This window comes from Asterias amurensis, chromosome 17 (genome assembly GCF_032118995.1).
Source record: "Asterias amurensis chromosome 17, ASM3211899v1".
Taxonomy (NCBI): domain Eukaryota; kingdom Metazoa; phylum Echinodermata; class Asteroidea; order Forcipulatida; family Asteriidae; genus Asterias; species Asterias amurensis.
In genome coordinates, this window is record NC_092664.1 from 7,057,933 (window position 1) to 7,084,130 (window position 26,198).

Here is a 26,198-nt window from a genome sequence, read left to right on the forward strand (position 1 = left end):
ACAAGCTAGTAAACTTAAAGTCGGGTGTTGTTAGGGTTGGGGTCCTGGTCACAGTACTTGTGTCCTTGAGGAAGACACTTCACCAAAATTGCTTCCCCTTCTGATTGTACATTTAAAGCAGTAGGTGAGGGTCCTCTGTGTCGTCATGGTTGTGTAATGCAAAAAAACAGTACATGTATGTACACTTTGCCCCAGTGTTTCTGCCATTGTCTGGCAGTATAGATCTAGTGTGCTACATACAAAAATGTAGAACCTTGAAGGTTATATTCTGAGGCTATTGCTTTATCTCAGCATTCTTAACAAGGTCATCTTAACTTCTTGTTCACATCTTTTAGGGGGGGGGGGGGTCTTCGCAGGAAAAAATCATGAAACCAGGGTAAAGCCTCACAACTCATATGTAAATCTAGAAACAAAAATACATGCCTTGCAGTGAATTATGCAATCAGCAACAACAGCAAACCACTGAATACATGAATAAAAACGGCAAATACCAAAGCATGTTGTACACATTTTACAGCCAAAGTCCAGTTAGAGCGCCTATGACACGTGATGTTTTTAAATCTCAAGACTACCCTCTTGCCTGCAGGCGGAATATATTGATCCTAAATGTCCTTGTGAAATCCAACCCTCGGACTTGAAGGTTGATTTGCATAATGCATAGAGACAGGGAGTGTAACTGAATCACAGTAATGTAAAACCAAATGCCTTGATGACAGAAACCTGTTTAATTGGGGAGGTGGTGGTATTAAAGACGTTTGCACGGCTAAACAAATACGGATACGTCAATTGGTTGTGTGTCCACGTCAAGCGTAACTGCAACTTCCGTGTTTCACGCGCACATGACAATGGATACAGAACATGTCGTGTACATTAAAAAACGGTCCGTTTTCTGATTTTTTGTGTATTTATAACCTACATTTTAAAAAAAATCATGATTTTCCCCGGTATTGCTTTAATAACGTCATCCATGACATAGGCCTACATGTGTACAGGGTAGCAATTGTGTTCTAGTTGTTAGAAGAAATGAGACAATGCAGTGTAAACAAGGTACATTTTTTTCCATGCTTGCTGGTAACTTTCTTAAAAGCACTTTTTTAAAAGTCATTATAACCTCCCTGAATAAATTCTCCCCTCAAACATACAATGTCATACACAACTAAGTTGCATTACAACATGAAATTGTGGAAAAAAAGTACCTGCTCTCACACTGTGGCGAATATGCTAGCAAATGTGCTTATGAATGGAAATATTTCACAATCACTCAAACTTCGCAACATTCGCCCTGTCTTCGTAAGCATTTGTAACAAATTCAGAATGTTCACATGTCATTCTCCAGCTCCTTAGGAAGATCGGTCAATTCAGGAAGTGCTTTCAAAATTTAAGTTGCTCACCGTCGATTTTCGTAAGCATTGGTGAGCCTTTGGTAATGTTGGTAAAGCGTGCGTAAGCGTTGGCAATGTTCGTAAAGGCATTGGCAAGCAGTGGCAAGTGTTGGTTAGCCATTAGCATTCGTAATATATTCGTAATATATTGGTCATCCCAGGAGAGGGCTGACCGAGGAAAATCGAGCGGTGAGATATCGAGATGAGAATATCACAATCAAATCACAATTTTTGCGCGAATTCACCCCCAAATTCAAATATTCATATTCGCCACAGTGTGAGAGCTGCATAACTGTGCTCTGAAGCACACTGTAAAGCAAGTCTGTAAGAAAGGTTGTCGTGACAACATGGCAGAGTTCAGCGCTGATATGCCTGCCTGCATGAAACGCACACGCTACAGAAATTTTATTAATTCTTGTACCTGAAACAAACGGAAAACAGCTACAGAAATTGTAATAATTCTTGTATCTGAAACAAACGAAAATCATAGGTCTAAGAATCGGAATATTAGGTCTTCAAATTAATAGTCATGAGTGCAAACGGTGGCAGGAGAGTCAAACCCTTCCTTAAGTTGTCCAGTCTGCTGGGCGAATAAAACAATGTTCACAGTACAGAGAACACAAAAGGTAGCCATAACTCATAAGGAGGTGTCACAAAGAAAATTTGTGTATGAAGTCTTTGTGAGATTCTTAACTACAGGGACTAAGGAGAGAACAAAATAAGTCTCTGCAGAGATGCAGCAAATAGAATGCTTGGTCAAGCTTGAATTTAGTGCGTACTTATTATAAATTGGTACAATATTCTCCTTTTTTTTACATAATATTTCATGTAAATGTCATACTCATAGAGAGCTCAATTATCTCTACAAAGTACAACAACCTACATTTTAAATTCACTTCAGCATCGGCAAATAACTCAGGTTTCTCTTCCCACTGGAGAAGAAATCCGCCCATGGGATGTGCAAGTCTGTTAGGTGGACAGAATTTTTCATTTAAGGCGTTTTTCCCCTGATCGGCAAGGACTCAGAAAAGCGTGAAATAGCGTTCATCCTCAGCTGAACATGCCTGGATCAGCAGCGAGGCCACCAGAGGAAGGCACCTGGGGGGTAGTTAGCCATTTGTGCGTGGCCAATTTGAGCAGATAATTTGGGGGAAGTAACAGCCTCGTACGAGTTCAGAATGCCAAATGGTATTCAGGGGTAATAGGACTACATGTACATGTACGTTGTGTTGAATGCGCAGGGTTCGTGTTTTGACCACGTTTTGTTGTAGATTGAGTCAAGATTAAAGTATGCACACAGGTATACTTTACATACATTTCAAGTGTAGTATAAAGTGTCCAGGGGTGGATTTCACAAAGGTAGTCCTAACTTAGGACTAGTCCTAGGCAATGCTAAAAGATAGGACTGGTTCTAAGTTAGGACCAGTAACTCATCCTAATTTAGGACCAGCCCTATCTCTTAGCATTGCCTAGGACTAGTCCTAAGTTAGGACTACCTTTGTGAAATCCAGTCCAGGGGCCGCTTTTACACTTTGTATTCCAGGGCCATTCCTTTTGTGATACATAAAAATGTTAATCTAGATTTTGAAAATATGTTTTACATGCTGAAATAATTTACGATTCACTGAGACGAAAATTATTTGTGTCGCTTGTTTTACTCATTTAAAAAAAAAGACTAAAGCACCTCGGCAAGTAATATTTTAAAGGAAGCTTTCTACAATCATTATCTCAAACTGTGTGAGTTTAATGTAAATCTGTGTAAACTTGGGCAATATCGATTTATTTTATTCACGATATATCGCCGACAATATATCGCGATATTCGATATAATCGCGATTAATTAAATTTGACATCACCAGTCTTCAAACTCCAAGTGAAAGTTGTAGAAGAGACAGTCATAGCATAAGAGAGGTGTTCTAATGACCTATTCTTCTGGTTTTACTCCAAACCTATGGGGTGCAAGATGTCTCAGCTAGGAAATACATTGTGATATTGCGATATTTAGTCGATATCGCGATATATCGCGATATATCGATATTTCGATTAAAACCAAATCGATCCGATATCGAAATCGTTTCCAAATTAATATCGCGATATTCGATAATATCGTGATATCGCCCAAGCTTAAATCTGTGGACATTGTGTTTAGTGTCCTACAAAAAAGGACATTACCCAGACAATGTGTACTCAATTTCATGTCTGGATGACTTTGCTCACAATGTCCTACCGTGGTGTAGGCGTTCTTAAAGCCTACTACATTCAGAACCACCCCAACTCATTTAGAGATTGTTATTACATGGTGTTACCGCAAACTCTTCTATATCTTATTTACACCATGCAAAGTTTCAAATCCTACCTACTACATTAACTGTACATACTGTACTTAAAGAACGCCTACTTCAACTTCATCTCCATGCCCATTGTCTAATGGAGCAGGTGCATTAAATGGATTGCCAAGCCTCAATTAGACCAATGAGAGCAGCCAATGGAAACAATCTGCACAGGATACACTCTGTCCCCTCATGCCCTAGTGAATAATCCCTGTTTTTACACTAAATCCCCTTTCACACGAGAGCAATTTAGCAAGGGTCCATCGCTAAATTGTAGCATGGTTGTAAACATTTTACAAAATGTACCTCGTGTGAAAGGACAATAATATTGTTGTGCTGTCCAGGGTCTCTTGTACAATTGTCAAACAATTGCCAAGTTTTACAACCATGCTAAACTTAATCAAGGGACCCCAGTTAAATTGCTGTCATGTGAATAGCACCTTACACTCCACCGCTAAGTGCCCTTGTGTATAATCCTCATTTTATTTTATAATGAGCGTGTCCATTTATGGAGTTGAAACAATAACAGTCATTTCTAGTTTTAAAAGGTATCAAGCTGGGGAATTTGCTCCTTAACACACTCTATTAATCAAATTAAATATTTACAAGTATGTGTACAATGTAGCTCAGATTGGAAGACACTATATTTCAAAAAAGGAAAGAAGAACAAAGAACAAAACAGTTTGTGACAATAATATCGTGTCCTTTACAAAACTAATACAATGTTCAGACTATTCTTTCTCCTCACAGGCTAAAATATATTTTAAAAGAAAGATCCAGCCTCATAATTGACACTTGGTTTGGACTATTTTAGTTTGTAAATCTTATGTGTGAATTCTTGAATCTGCCAAACATGAGACCTAAATGGCCAGCTACCTGTATTGAAGCCACCCCTCTGCAATACAACAGCCAGCCTCGGCTTTACATCCTGTCTTAAAGCCATTATACACTTTCGGTACAGAAAAAAATAAAAAATTCACAGATCTACGAATAATTTACAGGGTTTACAGAAGGTAATGGTGAAAGACTTCTCTTGAAATATTGTTCCATGAAATGCTATACTTTTTGAGGAAACATTAAAACAGTATTAATTCTCGATAGCGAGAATTACGGATTTATAAAAACACGTGTCATGACATGGTGAAACGTGCGGAAACAAGAGTGGGTTTTTCCGCTATTTTCTCCCGACTCAGATGACCAAAGAGCCTAAATTTTCACAGGTTTGTTATTTTATATATAAGTTGTGGTACACGAAGTGTGGGCCTTGGACAACACTGTTTACCGAAAGTGTATAATGGCTTTAAGGACCCTTCTGAGTATCCAAGTAGAAGTAGAAGCCTAATGATGTACATCTTGTACAATACTAACACACTAGCGAGATCCCCGCTAGAAATCAGTGTATAAAATGCCGCAAATGATATGTACGGGGGTGTAAGTGGAGGACAGGGTCACAACACAAATCACCATGCTTTTGTGAAATCGTATACACTTGCCCATTTTATTTTTTGATTTTCCGATTTTATTTGTCGATCTCCCCATCCATATGTACATTCCCTTTAATTATATTTTTAAGACCAGAGAGCATTTATCTCTGATTTAACTTTGAATTTCTCCTTGAAGTGGGGCGAGGGGAGGGGGGGTGTAAAAGTTCCTCACTTGAAATCAATGAAGACTCCTTCTAATGGAGTACTACATCTCCAATGTACAAATCAATTCCAATTCCGTGTGGTGACATTTCTTATATTTTTCAATTCAAGATCACGTATTGGAGCTTAAAAAGGTAGCTGAAATTTTCTCAAGTACGTAAAGAAAGTTGATCCAGAACCGATCTTGACATTTTCACAAAGAACGAGAGAGAGTGCGAAGAATAAAAATAAATAACACGGCAGACAGATATGCCTCCGGCTATCGTTTCCATGGCAACACTTTTGTGTGCAAAATTTAATCATCCCCTCTCTGTTGACATTGATAGTCCCGCAGCCAAATCTTTGTGACTGAGATTTAAGAATTAAAACTGATCATGCTAAAATGTTTTAAGATATGGTGCAGTTTCCCCTGCGGAGATTTTGATCTTTTGATAGGGCGCTACATGTATGTGAAGGAAATTACTTATGTATGTATATAGGCCTTGCCCTTTTGGGCAAAAGTGGTCATTTTATACATGTAATAATATTAGGCTACAGTTTATAATTACGTACATGTAGCCTACAATGTATATTATAAATTTCTGATCAATTTGCTGTGAATGTCTGGTAATATTAAGAGTAAAATCAAATAAAAAGGTTTTTTATTGTCTCCTTTCAGTTCACTTCCATGTAAGTATTTTTAAACATGTAATACCTGAAAAGTAAATTTTGCTCTGTGTGGGCGAGTCCATATTGGTTCTTCATTCTGTAAAATACAAAAATATTTTCTTGTACTTTTGTTACAAATTCCATGCCTCACAAACTCAACTTTAAAATGAAAAACGAATACTTTATAATTGTTTAATAGGGGGCCTACATAAAAAAGTCAAAAATTCCTTGAAAGGGAGGGGGGTATTCTTTTGGCCCAAAATTATGGTGGTTTTTTTCCCGTAAAAATGGAGCATGAAACATGTCATTGAGACCACAGATAGTGTTGAGAAGCAATGATGTCATAGTCTTAGTGCAAGACATTGATGTTAACTTCGGTATTTTTGTCATGATCAATATTTAGCAATATATACGGGGGCGATATGTATGCTACACATGCAATTAGCACTAACAGCCTAACAGAATGTCTTGTAACTATTTTTGAGGAAAAGAGTGAAAATGTGTTCAGGAGAGTTGTAAATCTGTTGTACACGCTAATTTTTTTTTAAAACAACATGTACAACACCTCAGCAAATAATATTTTAAGGGAAGCTTTCTACCATCATTATCTTCAAGCCACGTAAATTTAATGTAAATCTGTGAATGTTTGTGTTTTGTGTCGGTACTACAAAAAAATACCGAAACCCTTTAATACAGTGTTTTCAGGTAAGAAGATCTCACCACTTGGCAGTTTAGACAAACAACCACCCACACAGTATCATACCTTCTTCTCAATGCAAACAGCTCTGATAGCATTATAATAAATATCAGAGTGCTTCATAAAATATATCATTTCATAGTTTCTAAAACTAAATCTTTGTTTGCTGGCTAAACCATGTGTATTTTAAACATTATTTTTTTTTCTCAGAGCAGTGACTGATATGATCTTCACATATATTTAATACTACTAGATCTCAGATGTGAAATTTTGTATTTTTGTTTATCTACATTGTAACCATCACCCACAACAACTATGCAGAAATATCAACAATTTTGTATTGTATATATTTTTCAGAATATTACAAACAGTTCAAAAATCCACTGAGGGCTCAATGTTAAATGTCAAGCAATGTCTAATTTCTGTTTCACATTTCAGAAAGTTTCACTGAACTAAAAACATTTGTACATTTTCCTTTCCCTTTGTATTCATCTCTCAAGGATATTTGAGAAGGGTTTGAACTTGAAAAAACCGAAGGTTAAATAAATCTTTAAAATTGTGTTTGGAAATACACCCAATTGTTTGACATGTTTGGTTTTGAGGTTAGATTGAATATGTGTCGGTCAACTAATAGCTAAAAATAATTTCCTGTTGTCATTGTTAATTTATTGGTCATTGGTTGATCTAGTGTACATGTACATGTACACTGTAGTTTTAATGGTTTTTACATTCGATTTATCTATTTTAAAGGGTGTTTGTACTTTTTGTAGGACAAAAAACACAATGTCCACAGATTTACACTGAACTTACACAGTTTGAAGATAATGATAGTGGAAAGCTTCCCTGAAAATGTTACGTGCTGAGGTGCTGTAGTTTTGGGGTAATGAGTAAAGTAATGTCATGAAAATTATTTTAAGCATTTACAAACGTATTTTCATTACATTATTTTACTCATTTCTCAAAAACTACAGCACATCAGTCAGTAATATTTGAAGGGAAGCTTTCCACTATCATTATCTTCAAACCCTGTAAGTTTAATGTAAATCTATGGACACTTTGAAAAAGTACACAAATCCTTTAAACCTATTTGTGTGTTCAATGTTCAAATAAAAGAATTACTGCACGTTTAAAATTTTGACAATCTTTCATTCCCTTAATGTAAGATTGTTATCATTTTATATAAATTTACATAAAATAAAAACACAAAAAATGATCTATTAAATTATTTTTGTTTCTATTGGTTTATGCCACAAAGGCCTACAATCTCCTCAATTAGTATTCTACAATGTGTTGTCATTCGTTTTACACACGACAGTACCACAGACACGACAGACACCCTAGCTGTAAAAAAAACAGCAGCTGGTCCAAGCGCATTGTATTAATGGCAATTACTTTAAACTTTAATGAGATAATAAAAAGTCTGATCAATGTGGGTTGCAACCTTACTAATGGGCGAATAAGTGTCCATTTCAGTGAAAAAAGCTTCATGTACTGTACGCTAGTCATTAACAATATATCTGTATTTCCTAAGCTCGTAAACTTTCATTCTGCCCTGTATAAAAAAATTCTGTTTAAACTTTTATCTGTTGGAAAACGGCATTCAGTGAATATTGTAAAAAAACATTAATGGCAAAATTGAGAGATTTTAAATTAAAAAAGCCAAATGTTTAATTTCAACCCCAAAAATATATTGCCATATCTAAAAACAATCCTCTTGACTATTCTGCTTTTGCCGCAATAAAAATACAACAAAACATTGCAAGCATGTATTGAAATTATTGCATGAAGCAGTACAAAATATGACACACCTTTTTGGTTTTTTCACAGAATTATGAGCAATAAATTTCATGAGCTTCCCACAGGTTGGTTGTTTTATTCCACTTGAGGATGGCAAAATAAAAAAATAAAAACACGGCCCAATAATGCAATGTCCCTTTGAATACAACCATGAGTCGTGAATCAAAATAACATTGAATTAGGTTTCTAGATCAGAAGGTCTGCTGGTCACTAGTAAGAATCAGTCAGCCATGCCTAATGAATCTACCATTCACAATCTGCCCATAATACAAGTGGTCACGTTTGACAATGAGATATTTTGGATAGATTTTTTTCAATGGGTTTAATTTATTACCTGTTGACGACTGGTGGTGTGTACAACATACATATATATAAAAATACAGGCCTAATTGTTTTTCCAAGGTAAACATTCTGTAATTTTAATCGCTTCAAGGAAAATAATTAACTATTAATAATACCTTGGTACTTTTTTTTGTTTGGAACAAATATTAACTTTACAGCGTGGCACATGCTCCTGGTTGATGTATGTGCCTCACCCCAACCCCATCCCCCACCCAACCCCATTTTTAATATGGACCGTTGTGATTGAAAATAATTGGAATACAAAGTTTTATGACCTGAAATAAAACATTTAGTATTTTAAATTATATATTTATCCTTTTCCATGGGAACAAACTCATAAACATTTCTTTGGGGGTTAATTTAACTACAAAAAAGTAAAATTTTAAATGCCATATTTATTTGATTGGACAGAGGAGCCATTTAACCGCTTACGGTCTTCAATTACTTCTGTTAATAAAAAACATAGGGCCTTATGCCCTTCTTGCAGGCACAAAACCATTTTGCATTGAAGGGAAAGCACATGTTTGGTAATTACTCAAAACAAATATTAACTTTAAAACTGACTTGGTAACGAGCATTGAAGAGCTGTTGCAATAGTATAAAACATTGTGGGAAATGACTCCCTCTGAAGTAACATAGTTTTAAGAAAGGGGTAATTTCTCACTAAAATAATAAAAGACTTCTAGCTAGAAGTCTTTTATTCTTATCTGAAAGCACACAAATTCGTCCAACAAGGGTGTTTTTTCTTTCATGATTTTCTCGGAACTTTGATGACCGATTGAGCCCAAATTTTCACAGGCTAGTTATTTTATGCTTATGATGGGATACACCAAGTGAGAACGCTGGTCTTTGACAATTACCAAACGTCTACAGTACCTTTAAATGTATCCATCCATAAACACTGTAAAAATAACAAGAAAAGGTCTTTGCACAAACATCTAATGGTTATTGTAGTAGACAAGTGCTAAAAATACATTCCCATTTAAGCGTGTGTATGCAAACGTGCAGACAAAATGTGCAAAGCTGTAATTTGTACTATGTCGACTTAATTTTCCACGTTACGATAAAGCACATTTTTAAAAATGTAAAAGTACATTATTTTGAATTTTGTTTGGCCTGCTCCATCTAGGGTACATACATGTATGCATCATGGTTGCATGATATCCTGACAGCAAAAATTTATTACAATTCAACTGAAAACAACCCAAGCGCTAAGCATTGCATTGGAACAATTTAAAGGTAAATTTTGCACAATTCACACACAGATAGTGAAAGACTCATCCAATTTTGTTTTCACAATTGAACAAATAATAAGTTTATCAATGCATGTAACTACACTGCATGTAAAAAGACAGAAAAATGTGTGCATCATCTATTGTTAAATCATGCTATACGCAGCGGTAATGTACAGTACAAATGGTAAGAACTAAAAAAATGTTAACCTACATGTAAAACCATTTTTAAAACCATCTTGTAATCGCTTTATTTAACATTTGTACAAGATGTGTGCAGCTTTGAGAATAACCAAAACCACTTTAAATTTACACAAATAATGTGCCACCTGACAGCAACAGTCCAACCACATCAAAAATCTTATCAATTAATATTCAGAACAATGGATATTAATTTCACCAACTATGGAATAAAAAATTCAACCAAATCAATGCGATCCAAAATGATATTACATAAAAAAAAGCAAATACCTTTTCCATTCATTTGATCTCCACACCAGAGTGCCAGGTAAAGACTTTCCGTCTGTGTTTTAGGTGTTAATGCTCCGACCATATGGTCACACTACTGTCTCCGCTTCTCTCAATACTCTAAACTCACTGCACACCAACTGTTGTGTGCGTGAGATTGTCTAGTCGATAATTGAACGGCATCGCTGAATACACTGCGCTATTGGAACAGTCCATGTGGTTTTTTTTTTTATTTTGAGAGAAGTCAGAGAGAGATGTGGATGACACAGGTATTGGTCTTGCACGACAATGTAAGCAAACGGTGATGTCTGTTACACCAGTGTGTAAGCTGTGACATCAATATTACGTATACTGACTGCTAGTGGATGCACAGTACTGTATGCATTTTGGATGGAAAGTGTGTGGATTTATTAATATAGATTCAAATTGAGTTGTAAATTAATCATTAACACATGTTTTGCATGTCATTAAAAAAATATTTGTTACATGTATAGGATAATTTGTTTATTTTGTAAATGTATTGGAAGCTTATTGGTCATATTTTTGTTTAATTAATTTCTTTTTAAAAAGCAATTTGATACATGTACACTATCACTGTTTAAAAATATTTACCAACACCAGTGACAGTACACAATTACAATGTGTGCAAATACAATGTAGCCTATTGTACAATGTAAATTTGCAGAACGATAGCCCGGTTTGCTTTTTCACCTGGTCATCCAGTTTTGTGTGAAAAACACAGTGTGTAGGCCTACAAGTTTTATGAGGGCATTGCAATTCTCAGGCTGAGAATTTCGCGGAGGCCACAGAGCCCACTGCTTCTGTGGCCCTAATCTTGGCCTTGGTGTCCATTTAACATTTTCCCATAGACTTTTAGATTTTCTAATGGAAGTGCCCTCTGCAAAATGAAAATGGCTTTGGCTCTCTCAAAGATGAAATTCCAGGCTTGAACTTTACCCTTTCTTACACTAGGGAACAAAGGGACATTTTGGGGAGCAGAGGTCGGAGGCTCAACATATGCTTAAAAGTGTACACATTTCATTTAGCAAAATAATTTGTTCAAACTTGTTTCTTCAAAAGGTAAACTGCACATTTGTGTCCAGGGTACGTGTCCACGTATTGGAGTGTTTCGTAAGTGACACTGGCAGAGACTTGAGTAAAATGCAGGCATGAAAGAAAAGAGGTTCAAGTGCAGACAGTGTGAAGTGTGGATGCTGCATTTATAGACACCAAGGAAATAAATAATGTAGCTGGAGTTAATGCATTCATTGAGTAAGAACCTCCATGGTGCATTCTAGTAAATGCATCCAAGATGTTCAATTCAGACTTTATTATTTATAGGCCTAGGCCTATAATATTCATTTAAAAGATTATCCACGTGTAGGACAGGCAAAAAATCTGACTAAGAGAATCAATGTGTGGTGAAGAGGTTTACAACTAGTGGTTTAATCCCAACGAGGCCTGGTTCTTGATAATTTTATTGAGATGAAGTCGAGGTAAGTTATCAAGAACCAGGCCCGGGCGGGTTTAAACCACTAGTTGAAAACCGATTCAACATACCCATTCATAAATACCTTTTCGGTCAAAATACATCAACACTTTTGGTCAAAAAGTAAAATAAACGCAAAAATTATAATTGTTCAATGATTTTTTTTCAACACAACACCCCTCCAGCTATGAAATGGTAAGGCCCTCCACCACCCTCGGATAAACAACTCCTTATAAGGGAATGCTGTGCGCGCCGCGCGTATCGCGTAATGTGGCACAACTGTCCCGGCTGTTGCTCTCAACCAATAGGAATAATGAAGAAACTGTCTTATAAGAACAGGTGCAAGCTCGCGTGTCACGCCCATGTTTCAACACTTTTTAACGGTCATAAACAAAGGTTTATACACACCCACGTGACACGCTCTCCACCAACAGGAATAGTGAAACTGTCCGAGGTATCTATGAACTGGTGTTAATATTGGATGTTTGTAAATTGCCAGTCAAACAATGAACCACAAAGGAACACTGAGGTTTAGATTGTATGCATTGTACTACAACTAGGCCTATGGAAGATGTAGGCCAGGCAATTTCATGCTCTAATTATTCCCATTCTTTTATGATTTCCATTTCCATTTTACAGCAGAATTGGAAGAAAAAAAGGAATACGTTGAATTTGGTGAATGTACCTTGCACTATATTAGCTCCAGATTTTGTTGTGATATCTCAATAACGCTACCACTTTTTAAAATTAACTGTTTTGTGTTAATTGTTAATTATATTGTCTACATTAATAAGTATTAATTAGCAAAACTTCTAAGACCAGAGGTATACTTTGCCTTTGATTGTTTTGCTCTTCAAAAAAAGCAGAGTTTTTGTTTAAAAAATCCCCCGAAAATCACAGTATATTTTACCTCAATTTTTAACTGAACAAAGAAAGAGTGCAATATGTTCACATTTGCAGACCATTTACTGAAAATATCACAATCTTAAAAAAATGCTTAAAAAATTGAATCTGAAAATATCTCAATAATCTGGTTGAGGTGATTCATACGAGGTTAGACATGTTAGGAAGCGCACAGTATTTTTACACGCAAGTTGACTACATGTATGACCATGGGCAGAAAGAACATTAGGCCACGTTTAAGGTCAGTGCAAGAGGTTTCTAGACAGGGTTGCATACGAGGTTAGACACGTTAGGAAGCGCACAGTATTTCTCCATGCAACTTGACTATGACCATAAGTAGACAGAACATTCGGCCACGTTTAAGGTCAGTGCAAGAGGTTTCTAGACAGTCACAGGGAGACAGTACTGTAGTCCAAAGAAAAAAATCATTACCTGCGTTCTCCATAATTTGTTCTCAAAACAAATGCAGCTCACTGAAGATTTGTAAAGTAGCTTACTCTTAATATAACTTTTATGTTGTTCTAACTACAGGCAGGTGCAACCATTGTTACAGTAAGTGACTATCAAAAAACCTATCGTACAGTGCGTTGAGCTACTTGTAGTACAATGTATGACAAAATGACTGAGTGATTAGTAACAACTTCCTTGGTTGACCATTGGCTCTTCCTGTTGGGAAGTTCAGTCATACCCTTCATAAAGGCCTTCCAAGATCCACTGTTAAACCAATTTAAGACGTGATCTAAGTACAGCATACCATGTGGACTAGGAGTGGGACTGTGTTCGTACAGTATCGACTGTACATGAACAGGGTTCTCCACAGGATTTTTCAAAACTGTTTTTTAGAAGTTTGGCCACGAAGGACACTGAATTGAAACAAGGTCTTCGGAATATTTTCTACTGATTTGATCTGCCCTGTGTGCACTGTGCTGAAGCATTGTAAGTGATTTTATCTTGATGTTTTTTTTAAAATTACATATAGGCTCAATTCGCACGTATTTTATAGCCAGTACGATAGAGCTTGTGAAAAAAAAACTTTGAAACTAAGAGACATTTGAAACTTAAAGTGTTGTAGGCGAAAAGTGGGAATGCGAATTACATTAAAACAGGAAATAGTGTTACCAGAAGATATCCCGACAAATGGTGTTATGTAATATGCATCATGTACATTTACGATGTAGACCTCTCACAGTGTCATTGTAAACCTAAGGTTAGAAGGAAGTGCCAGTGATTCTCACTATTAAGTCTGGTCATCCTGGGCTGTGAACTCAATTTCGCGCCAACCGGTCACCAAAGCCAACCGGTCACCAATGACCGGTTTTAAATCCCTCCAGAAAAACAGTTATTCAAACGAAGATCCCACAGCCACATACATGTAGATTTCAGAATTGGAAAGAACTCAATGAGGGGGCCATAGTTGTGACCAGGTTTTTTTTTTTGTGGGGGGTCGCAATTTGCAAAATTTTTGTGTACAATTGATGTGTCCATGATCATTGCTATGTATCACTAAACAAATTCTTCACTTACTATGCAATAACATCTACACATGTGTACCATGACAAATAAAAAACAGGGTGTCCAAAAGACACACACAGACTCCTCTCTGAATAACATACTGAGCCTTTGAACATGATCCAAGATGTACAAAAAGCATCAACTCTTTTCTTTTGTTGTGTAACAATCCATCAATGTCCAGGCCAATACCTAAAAACTGCAAGGAGGATCCATAATAACAAATTGCCAATGCAATCCACACACCAGAAATAGAAACCCTATTGAATTATGCCATTTTAATCAGGTCCCTTAACAATTCTGTTCCCATGGCAACACTAGATTATGCTTTCCAATGGAGGGGTTCTTTTATGGAAGAGACGTCCGTGCAGTTTACAGTCTGAGTGAAAGACAGCCTTGGGTTGTTGGTGTATGCTGGGCACGTTCATACATGTAGATAAAGAGGTATGGGACAGATGCCGAGATGAAGATTCTGAAATGAATGGTTTTGTCCGGCTCCCATCACTCCCCTTCCTCATTTGACTTTGTAATTTGTCATCATCTGCCAGAATTGAGGGTCTGGCCTACTTGATGTGACAGTGTAAAGTTGAATATCTTGCACAAGGAATTAATTTTAAAGGTTGGAAAAACATGCATGTTTTTTTATATAAAGAGTTGGCAATTTGTAGATGTTTACATCATTGACTATTTGAAAGAATTTAGCAAAATACGGAGGGAAAACCGAAAGCCCAGGTTTTATTTCACAATTAAAGCAAAGATTGATCATAAAATTTGATGATCTGAGTTGAATCCAGGTCTCGAAATCAAGCATCTGAAAGCACAGAACTTAGTGTGACAAGGGTGTTTTTTCTTTCATTATTAATTATCTTGCAACTTCGACGACCAATTGAGCTCAAATTTTCACAGGTTTGTTAATTTATGCATATGTTGAGATACACCAAGTGAGAAGACTGGTGTTTGACAGTGTCCACTGCCTATAATACATAAATTGAATAATTTTGCCCTTCAAATCCCTTCAAGTTTTATAAAATGTATTTGTACAAAATATACACTACACAGAACACTGGATACAACAACTCAGACTTTTTAACCTGCTTCATCGAAGCCATGACAGATTGAAGTGTACTGTCACAAGAGGGCAGCAAACACTTTATCCATCAAGACCTTTTTAACCTTATCTAAATAATGTACACATCATGTATACATACATGCTGTGCTTTATTCTGTGGTACCCTCATCAGCAATGTTCCACTTACAAATTTAAATTTTCCCCATAGAAGTGCAGGGGTTGAATTTGCCACTAGCCCGCTAGCCTGATACTACCAGATTTACAGCCGGGCTACTGATTTTCCCAGTTTGATAGCCCAATGGGCAAGTGGGAAAATAATGCCAAAGTCAATATCACAAACAGTGCCGAGTGCTGATGGTGTATTGTAAAGTTTTACCGTGACTCAGGACATGTGTTTTCGGGCTACCAAAATCTCATCACCCATCAGGGCTACTAAAAATGTTTTATTGGTTACTAGCCCTGCTGACTATCATAAAAATACGCTTAATTTTGACCCCTGGAGTGCCCCAATTAGCAGAGGAAAATTGCTGTACCCCTCAAGAGTGAAGTTCAAGACTGTGACTGTCTCTAGATCCTGTTTCACTTTTTAATGAAAACTTTCTGAATGATCAAAAAGACAAAGGAACTTTATATTTTGACCTGAAAAACATAAAATATTTTACAGCATCCAAAATGAAAAATAGGCCTGAACTCTCAACAAAATTATCAGCGTGTGTGTAAAATCTTCTTTCCCTTGTGCAATTTCCCATTGTTCTTTTTACAAACATTGTAAACCCTATTACATTAGATTAACTCTGTTGATATTATTATTGGCTTAAATAATAGCTAATGCAGAGTACTTTGCAGTCTTTTGAAAAACTCAGTTCCAGTTCCAGCAGTATTTCTGTATGAATATTCAACTCAAACATGTCCAGTGTTACATGCATGCATCTTGGAAAGTGATACTTTCAATTTGACATATTTAGGGTTAGGGCCTACATGTGTTTGTAATTGTTTGGTTTCAATCATCTATGTCAAACACATGTAAATATGTCAAAATATAAGTACCACTTTCAAACAACCATGTTAAAAACTGGACACTTTAAAAGTTTGATCATAAAACTTTGTGAAGTGTTGAATCTTTACAAAAGACATTACATGATGTACATAAGGGAAACCACTCTACACAAAGTAAGGAGTCCAGTGGATTGGCCTGATACAACATAATGGGGCTACGTGTACGGTACGTGGAAATCCAAATCTGAAAAACTAACACATTTGTATGATTTACTCTGAAGGGGGTAGCTTCTAGTTGCGATAACGTAACCCTCCTCCTCACGAAGACGACCAGCTTTGCTGTCGCTTGGGAGGAGGGTTACGTAATCGCAACTAGGTAGTTATATATGTACATGTAAAGTTTGACAGTACTGTGTGTGCGTCTTGCACAACAATTCAAACAAATACTATTTTACAAATACAGTAAAATCCACATCCGGACACCAATTTATGTCCCTTTTAAATCTAGTTTAAATTACATATTACCTATCCAAAAGGATTGACAGAAAGAACAATACAAAGAGGCACAGGCAAATTGAACAAAATCATGCAGAGAAAAAACAAACATTTTATGGTCTATGGGTGGTCATTATGCTAATGATGATCGCTGCTCGCCATGAGGAGTGAACTTAGATTGAGAGTTCCGTCCACAGGATGAAATATGGGCTTGAGTTTTTACTTTTGAATACAACCACCAGGAGTACCAATTCCTCATGTGTCAAGGAAGTGGAGGGGATTATTTTTTTTTAAGGAAATATACTTATTTATTATTATTTATTTATTATTATTTTATAATAAATATAATAAAGCAAGTCTTCAAACATCATGTAATTAACCTTAATTTTGTTTTTAAATGTAGTGGCCAGATGAAGAAATGTTGCTATTTCGAAAGTTTCCGTATGGCGCCACCACTTTTTCATTCGATGAAATAAATAGTTTCTAATTTACCCCAATGAGATATCCCTTTTATCTTGTAGTTGTATGAGTGAAAAAGTGGTGGCGCCATACATAAAGTTATATCCTTTTTTTTTGTAAGGAAATAAACTAATTTATTATTATTTTATGTATCATTTTATAATAAATTAAGTCCAACATTCATTCAAATAACATCAAAAATACTAAAAAATAGCCCTAACTTTTTTTTTTTAATTAAAAAAATGTGATGGCCAGATGAAGTATCAATTTTAAGTCCAATGCTACTTTTAATTAATAATTAATATGGAAATTCCCTATACAAACACGACCAAGGATGGAGGATCAAACTGATGTTCACTCTTCTTCTTGCTTCATCGTTCATCCATCTACCTCATGATCATGATCCATGCCATATGCACCAACCAAAACAACAAACAAAACATCACTCACTCAACTTACATTTTTTCACACAAAAAAATAGTTTATCCGATGTTTTTGCAAGCAGTTTTGTTTTAAAAGATATATATACTTACCTCAAATAAGGAGTCTTCCTTCACTTGCACTTTGGTGGTTTGTCCTGGCCTCACTTCAGAATGAAAAATCAATATTTTAATTTTTATTGCAGTCGACTTTTAATGAGTTTCACTCCCTCTTTTTCTCTTTATTAAATTGATTAGACTGAGCCCAAATCAGCCGGTGATTATAACACTGATGAAACGATAGTATTAGGGACTGGGAGCCAGATTTAGGTAGAACTCAAACAGCGCCCTCTATTGGTCAATGCGAAAGATTGTTATAATCTTATCATTTCTGCGGTGATTATGTTGTTGCTCGGTTTCAGTCAAAACAACTGAGACTGCTTGACGTTGTTTCAACAATTGTTCACAAAAACTGCACAATCTGTCTGCGTTATTCAGCAATGGACGGTGTACCCGAGGAAGGTAGTATAATTTCGTAGAAATTTAGTATGTAGTATCCACCGATTTTGAAGTTGACGTTAAATTTCTAGTGACATTATTTATTTAGTTAGGATTGTTAATTTAATGTATTGATTGTAATGATGTATTGTAAACGACCAGTGATAAATTTCGTATTTTTTTTATTTGATCGCTGACTCAATAGTAAATAGTAAATACTGTGTTACAACAATCACTGCTCTACTTCCCACTGGCAAGATAATCAACCGTTATAATGCCATTAATGTTTGTTCGTGTGACTGTATCATGTGATATCACCGACACCGTTACCCGTACTAAACCTTACTACTACAAATTACATTTACAATACAAACAATTAATAACTGTTTGACTGTATTTAAATGTTATTGTTAGCAGTTAGCTGCATAAGGTTTATCACGAATAGCAAAATATCAAGAGAGGGCGCTGTTGAACCCACACAAAGGTATTGGCGATGCGTGCGCGAGTCATGCATGACAACATACACTGCATCGCAAACTGCCCCATCTTATTACCCACAACGCATTGCGGTTCTGAATCGCGATAAACCTTATGCTGAGGCAGCAAAACAAGTTTTGGCTCCAGCAATTTTGTATAGCCATGGGGGTTAACAGAATTGTATTTTTTGTGTTGTTTTGCTGTATACTCCCCAGGGAGCTGAGAAAGATGAAATACAGGAATATTGTTGACACTGTTAAAAATTAAATAGCACAGCACATTGAGTGACTGGGCTTATGAGCTGTTATAAACCTGTGCTGTGGCAAAGATTATAAACCGATACACTGTATTCTATTTACCTATAGCCCCAGAGCCCTTGCAGCTTGAGCCATGTGACATCTGTGGCCGTAACTTCGCTGATTATGTTCTGCCAAAACACATCAAGATTTGTGAGAAGAATGCAGCTAAAAAACGCAAGGTTTTCAACTCTGCCAAGCAACGTTCAGAGGGGACAGATATAAGCGGTGCACCAAAAGCAGACCCGAGGAAACTTGAAAAAGCGGTAAGGAAGACAAATTCAGTAACAACACATTACATAGACAGGAGGTCACTGGACTTTTTTGTCTGATACAGTGTATGCACGCAAAGTGGTGTAGTCTTGCCGTGTGAAGTGCTGGTCTATCAGCTGTGATGACCTTAGGTTTTCCAGTGCATACATGGACAAGGAGAGGACCAGGGGTGGAGTTCACAAAGAGATAATATGACTAGTCCTATCTTGAGTTAGGACGAGTTAGTAGGACTAGTCTTATCTCCTAGGACTAGTCCTAACTCTATGTGAAATCGACCCCAGGACGTCCTCGAGCCAGTTGTGTGAACAACTTTCAACACGGTGGAGTTTTTAAAATATATTTATGATCTAACAATTGAAATTAAAAACTCTCAACACAGCCAAGTCATATAGGGGACGGCGCCTATGACCAGTCAACAACTCTTGTCATTGTTTATGACATTGTACATGTTGTATAAAGTACATGTATGCCTAGTGGCAATCTGTGTTGTAGCCACTGTGGGCAGGTAGCCTATGCCGTTTATAACAAGACTCTTCTTTTGGGAATCCCCTGATAGCCACAACTTGAGATTTTCTTTCATATGCTTCTTCAATTTTGTTGATTTTCTGTAGAAAAGAGCCACTGCAAATTGGCGCTCCAAGCATGAGGACTTAGTAACGACATTAAAAGCTGCAAGGGGTGTTACGAGGGCCATGAGAACAGGTGCACCTCTGCCACCGCCCCCATCCCAAACTAAGGTCAACCCAGGTCGGTTTCATTCTCATTCTCAAGAAATTTTGTTGTTGTTAGGAATTGATCATTTGTAAATCGATGGCATATAATTTTGACAGTGATATTTTAAAAATAGAAAATAGGTCAGTGTGTTCCGAAAAAGGTACTGTGGGTGCTACTGGAAACATTTGGAAACTCCAAACCAAAGTGCTTAATTTCATATAATGATTATATAGAGCAAAAACAATAGCTGTTTCAAGGTGTCTTGGCAATGAAGTTGATCCAGTCATAATAAGCCGCCAGCTGTAGGCCAGCAAAAAATAAATGGCGGCAGATACATGCCTGACGCATCATCCACTGTGAAGTTGTTACAAATGATTTTACATACATAACACAACTCATTGGACAAATAGCTTAACTTCCCATCTGAAAGGTTAAGCAACAGTGGTTAAGTGCCTCGCTTGACGACACTAGTGTCACGACTGGGACTCAAATTCCACACTCTGCTGATCACAAGTATCAAAGGTTGAGCATGTTGCGAATGAATTTGGCGATGGCTGTTGTGTACTCAGCGTACAGGTTATTTGGTTAGTAGAGTACCTTTCATCTTTGAGGATCTCTTGGTCTCCTTTCCAGCAAAATAAAAACAAAATTCGATTAAACAAAAAAAAATTCTGCTAGGAGTAATTTATGTACTCAGAAATTTGTGTATGAATTTTGTGTGCACATTTGTGTACAAACTTTCTGTGATTGACCTCTGCTAGTATTGACATGCTTCTATTGTTTTCTTGTAGATTATGTGCAATGTCCATCCTGTCAAAGGAACTTCAGTGATGGTGCAGCTGAGCGACATATACCTTGGTGTAAAGAAAAAAATAAAAGGATCAATGTTAATAAGAATGCTTCTACCAAGGAGAGAGTAGCTGTCAGAACTCAGGTAATAGGAAAGTAATAAACTATTTCATTGGCTTAGTGCGTTAAGCTCTTTAACTGCAATTTCATATTTGTAATGATCAAAAGGTCGTTAAGTGAAAAATGCACATTGACATAACCAGTAGTCAAATTGATTGTAGATTTTATAAAACTTGTCCAAAAATTAACTTTAAGCAAGTGGCAACATCTACGTTCAGGTGAAGCAACACCTTTTGTTACCCTGCTTATGGACGGACGGACAAAATGACAGGCATGCATGAAAAGATGGGTATAAGACAGAAAATAAGGCTGGCATTTTGCGAAGTAGCTGAACTGAGAGTAGAATGGGCCACATTATTGCATTAAAATAAGGATGTTTAAATTGACCTTGCAAATATTGTACACTCCAACAAGTTTAATCAGCCTGGGACACTGCTATGGTTAATTGATGTCTTTACTTATCTATTGTTATTTATAATTTACTGACTTATTTTACTCACTTGACTCTTTTTATATTAATCCAGTACAAGCCGCCATTACCAGGAGCTAAGAAAAGACAAATAGCTCCTCCTAAGGCTGGTCCAGCATTAAGAACAGGGAGGGCAGGTTCAGGGTCATCTACTGGACAACTGGAGAGCCAGTACAGTAATATGAGCATTAAGGAGAAAGCTGGCCAAGGCAGAGGGACAGGTAGGAGAAAGTCTCAGGCCATGTCCGAAATGGCGATTTTGGCTACAGCTATGGCTAGATCAGCGCGTCTCTTAGTGTCAAAAAATATGTAGACGAGGGAGATCTAGCCGAAGCTGTAGCCAAAGTCTTCTGTTTTAATCATTGAGAATCTGCAATGGTAATTGTTGAAAGCATTGAAAAAAAAAATGGCATGAGAAAGTTTTTTCTCAGAACTATTAGAGCCAGAAAACAACCAGCCCCAAGTTTGACTTCTTTAAATGGAGTACATAAAAAAGAAAATAGTGGCCTCTTATAGAGCGCTCAGGTCCATCAAGCACGACGCTCATGGCGTTAAACAAGCAAGAATTTATAGAAATACAAAACAAAATAAAGTTGGTACTCTCTCATCAAATCTTTGTATGTCAACACTTAAGCTATGTATACCAAGACTTAATAATGTTTTCCATAACGCCTAGGAGGGCGCCCAGTACAGAATGGACAAAAAGCCAGGAGTGCGAGCCTTGAGAGACGCAATGGGAAACAAACTGACAGTTACCGCAGTGCAAGTGGTGATAGTATTCGAGGCAAGAGGTATGTTAGTTTGATAGATTTCAACAATTTCTTTTTAGACTGATTTCTCCTGAGCCACTCTCCCACATTTGCTGTTCTCATAATTTTGTTAAAAAAATCCTTGAAACGATAGCAGGGGATCTACAACGTTTTCCCTTCCAGCCTGACGGGATTATTTAACAGAAATGCTGGAAACACTACTTTGATATTGATACTACTGTTGGAAACAAAGCCAAGAGAACAAAGATTCTGTTTGTTGAAGCACCAGGATATGAATTTCACCTTCAAGAAATTACCTATATAATGCACTGTAAGCAACAAAAAATCAGCCATGCTACATGTACATATACATAATCCTCTTCTTAATAAAAGTACAAAGGCAGAACATTACCCTTTTTTCCCACCACAAACTGTCTGTTGTGTGGGTGGAAAAAGCATAGCATATGAAGTGCTTACTCTGCCCAGGCCTGTAGTTTCGGTCATCTGATGGGACTCGTTCACACAAAACCAAAGTGCATATCACCTGAATTCTAGCAGGGAAAATATTGGCGCACTTGTTGGCACAACAACTTGCGTCAAGGTTGAATACCCTTAGAAAGCTCCATGACAATTACTTTAATATTGACCCGTTTTTCCCCCCAACTCTCCGTTCTACATTTCTTGTTTCTTGCGATTATATTTTGTGTATGTTTGTTAACATGTACTCATAATTTAATGTTCCTTCCACTGTAATACCATGTTTTGTTTTGTTCTCTACATTCTTTTCACCACTCATGATCCACTTATTCTCATCTCTGTTTCAACCAAATCTCTTTAATTTCCCACATTGTTAATGCACTTCTATGTCCCTCTAACCCCTCCACCACCCACCTAATCCCGTCAACTACATGGTTCAATGTATGCTTCCTCTTCATTGACCACATCCATATCCACTCTATGCATTAATCCACGCCTAATCCACACATACTCCACACACTCCTTACTCCTACCCATTACTCCACTCCGCTTAACTCATCAACCACCATGTCCACCCCATCCACACATACTCCACACACTTCCTACCCTGCCCATAACTCTTCTCCACTTAAACCCATCAACCACAATGTCCACCCCATCCATGCATTAATCCACATCGAATCCACACATACTCCACACTCCCCGCCCCTGACTCCACTCCGCTTAACCCATCAACCACTCAGTAGATACACTGATGATGAGGATGATTACGATGGCTACGGTGACCCAGAGATTGATCGTTATGGAAGGAGGAAACCAGGCCCCAACAACTTTTTACCCCATCAACGAGTAAGAGCAGCAAGGGAACAGAGGTTTGTTTGCTATCCACAAAAATCTATTCATGAGCGGACCCTGCCCCCCTCCCTGCTTTAAAATTAAGAAAATCTATGTGTACAAAAACATGTTCCTAATAACGGTGACTTTTTATATAGCGCGCATATCCGTCACACAGTGACGCTCAAGCCGCTTTAACATACAGTATTTACCTGCAAGGTATGTGGAACTTCGTTTGAATTATGAGACCTCATTTTACATAGCATCATACATTTACCTCAATTTGAATGTTTTGAAAATGTTCTTGCTATGCCAATGTACTTTACCAAACGTGACTTATTAAAAAACCTTCCAAAACTAACTTGATCAAATCATCATTTTTTCTGTTGCAGTTCCCCAAACTCAAGAACACCCACGCCGCCATCGAGGAACACTCACTCTGGAGGCAGCCTCAACAGAAAGCCTAGCCTGGAGAACATCAACGGTCGACGAGCCTCCAAGTTCTGTCATGAATGCGGCACACAGTACCCGGTAGTCAAGGCTAAGTATTGCTGCGAGTGTGGAACAAAGCGAACATACCAAGATTGAAAGGATAGTATTTATGTTGTGATATTTTTGTATATTTCCTTTTTAGTAGATGGTATTTTTGGTGATAAACAGAGAGTCTGTAAACCTCCTGATTTGTATAAGTGCCATGTCACATGAGGCAATTTACAGGCAAGCAGTTCCAGGAAATCTCCAAGAAGAAAGGGCATTCACATTCTTGAATGTTCACATATCCTTCTTGTGGATCGTAAGACATTGTTAAAAAAATTACCTGTGTGCTACCAAAGTGGTCCTGTAGCATGCATGCACTGTAGTTGGTTGCCTCCAAGTTGCATGCAAAAAATGCCTCGTGTGACAAGGCCCCCAAGAGGTTCTGGGTCTAGAACCCAGACTTGCACGGGTCTAGAACCCAGACTTGCACACCATTTGTTTTAGGATTTTTGTTCATTCGTGAAATCTCCCTGAAACATATGGTGTACCTCAAACTGCACGCATTACCCAAATGTGCTCTGCACACCATCACATGACACATCTGACTCAACCAATATTTATTGTATGGTGACATCAAGTATAAAAATTAGGTCAACACATTCCTTTTTATCGCATAATGTTAAGAACATGTGTTAAACGCATTATTGACTGTAAAGATATACATTTTATTGGTTGCTTGTACATTTACCAAGGGTCGCTTCCGTCTTTAAACTTTGTATGGGTCACATCATGGGACACCTTTTGTTGCAACAAATAATGAGGAAATGCTGAATAATTACATTTGACAGATAATTTACTAATTTTCTCAAGAAAAAAAATAAAATTGTGCACAATTGTATTCATAAATAGACATATGAACAAAATGTTTTTAATTAAAAAGTTTCATACAAGTTAAATGAAATAAATAAGAGAGACAAGATATTCTGCTACAACTGACTCGAGAAAAAATTAAAAATGTGCGCAATTGTATTCGTAAATAGACACAAATTTAAAATGTTTAATTAAAAAGTTTCCTATAAGTCAAATAAAAAAATTAAAAGAACACGATTTACTGCTACAGCTGACTATTGTAAACTGTGCATAAATTACCTTAGCAAATCTGCATTAAAATGCATGCAATGTATACAAAAAAATAACTAGTTATTGTTATGACTGTTTAGATAATACAAATTGTGGCCAAAAACAGGTACTTTAATAGTTGTAATATCAGTAACGAAAATCTACAGTACTTCACTATGACTTAGTCTTTTAGAATGGTCTCAAAAATATTGTACTAAAAAGCAGGTATTTATTTTATTTATAAGGCAAAGATTTTTGAAAACCAGGCACTTTTCAAAATACAAAACCATTTGAAGAAAATGCAAAAGAAAGTTCGTTTCTCTCTTTTGTTTTCACCCTTTTGTTTGTACCCTTTTTTATCACCTTGCTGAACTTTTTGTTACTTAATTTATATAAATTAAAAAAGTTTAATTTTATGAACTGTTAAATAAGTTATAGCCTAAGTGTTAGTGTAAATTTTATTAGAAAATGTAAATATTTCAGATTAAGTGAGCCGTTTGTTTTGGATGCTTAAAACTGGAGGAACTCAAGATATTTTATCTGGTTTTCTTATGATCAACATTGCCTCATGTCATTTGAACTATTATTATGCAGAGTGGCATTACCAATATTGTCAAGGACCAAATTACGGGGAAGCTCTATTAAAGAATTGTTTAACTTGACCACAAACATTCGGAAAAGTATACATCCCTTTCAACGAGTGAGTGAAAATATGTGTTAACATTTAGTCACTTGGGTCAATTAACTTTATGGATGAGCAGTTAGTTTGTCTGGGGCAGGTCAGCAGCCCTACTGATTTGTGCATGATCCAATTAAGTCCATTGTTTGGAAAGGGAATTACATGGAGATAACAGGTGTGAGTTGTCAGAAGAAAAGGATGTATTACTCTGCCCACTTGCTTTAACGGAGTTTTCACTGTAATGGTTATTGCAACACAATTATATCTTCTACTTGACACGAGTTTCGAATTTGTTCTTTTGCCAAATAATTAAGCAGAAATGTATTCAATATAATTTATACGACCA

General features: G+C 36.7%; 2 protein-coding genes across 5 annotated transcripts in view; one reads left to right on the plus strand and one right to left on the minus strand.

The window, feature by feature from the left end:
• Positions 1-18,118, minus strand: part of LOC139949841 (myotubularin-related protein 9-like) — a 42,932-nt gene extending 24,814 nt beyond the window's left edge. For 2 of the 3 annotated variants that reach the window (XM_071948385.1, XM_071948384.1), the window contains exon 1: positions 10,546-10,685. In XM_071948385.1, the coding sequence (XP_071804486.1) occupies positions 10,546-10,627 (82 nt within the window). In that variant the 5' untranslated portion in view covers positions 10,628-10,685. Of the gene's footprint in view, positions 1-10,545; positions 10,686-17,995 lie in introns of those variants that run through there. The other variant, XM_071948386.1, reaches the window with a different exon arrangement.
• A 162-nt stretch (positions 18,119-18,280) lies between these two features.
• LOC139949931 (uncharacterized) lies at positions 18,281-25,124 on the plus strand. 2 transcript variants are annotated; one of them, XM_071948514.1, is made up of 8 exons: positions 18,281-18,403; positions 19,222-19,418; positions 20,037-20,172; positions 20,931-21,073; positions 21,573-21,738; positions 22,194-22,308; positions 23,487-23,615; positions 23,970-25,124. In XM_071948514.1, the coding sequence occupies exons 1-8, from the start codon at positions 18,382-18,384 to the stop codon at positions 24,163-24,165; spliced, it is 1,104 nt and encodes a 367-aa protein (XP_071804615.1). In that variant the 5' UTR covers positions 18,281-18,381; the 3' UTR covers positions 24,166-25,124. The 2 variants fall into 2 exon arrangements, with proteins under 2 accessions (XP_071804615.1, XP_071804616.1); XM_071948515.1 differs by having other exon boundaries at positions 23,490-23,615.
• The last annotated feature ends 1,074 nt before the right edge of the window (positions 25,125-26,198 follow it).

Excerpts from the sequence above, each read along its gene's own strand:
- LOC139949931 (XM_071948514.1), top strand. The coding sequence starts at position 18,382 with ATGGACGGTGTACCCGAGGAAG. Across the intron at positions 19,419-20,036 it reads CGAGGAAACTTGAAAAAGCG|AAAAGAGCCACTGCAAATTG; the intron begins GTAAGGAAGACA and ends GATTTTCTGTAG. Across the intron at positions 23,616-23,969 it reads AGAGCAGCAAGGGAACAGAG|TTCCCCAAACTCAAGAACAC; the intron begins GTTTGTTTGCTA and ends TTTCTGTTGCAG.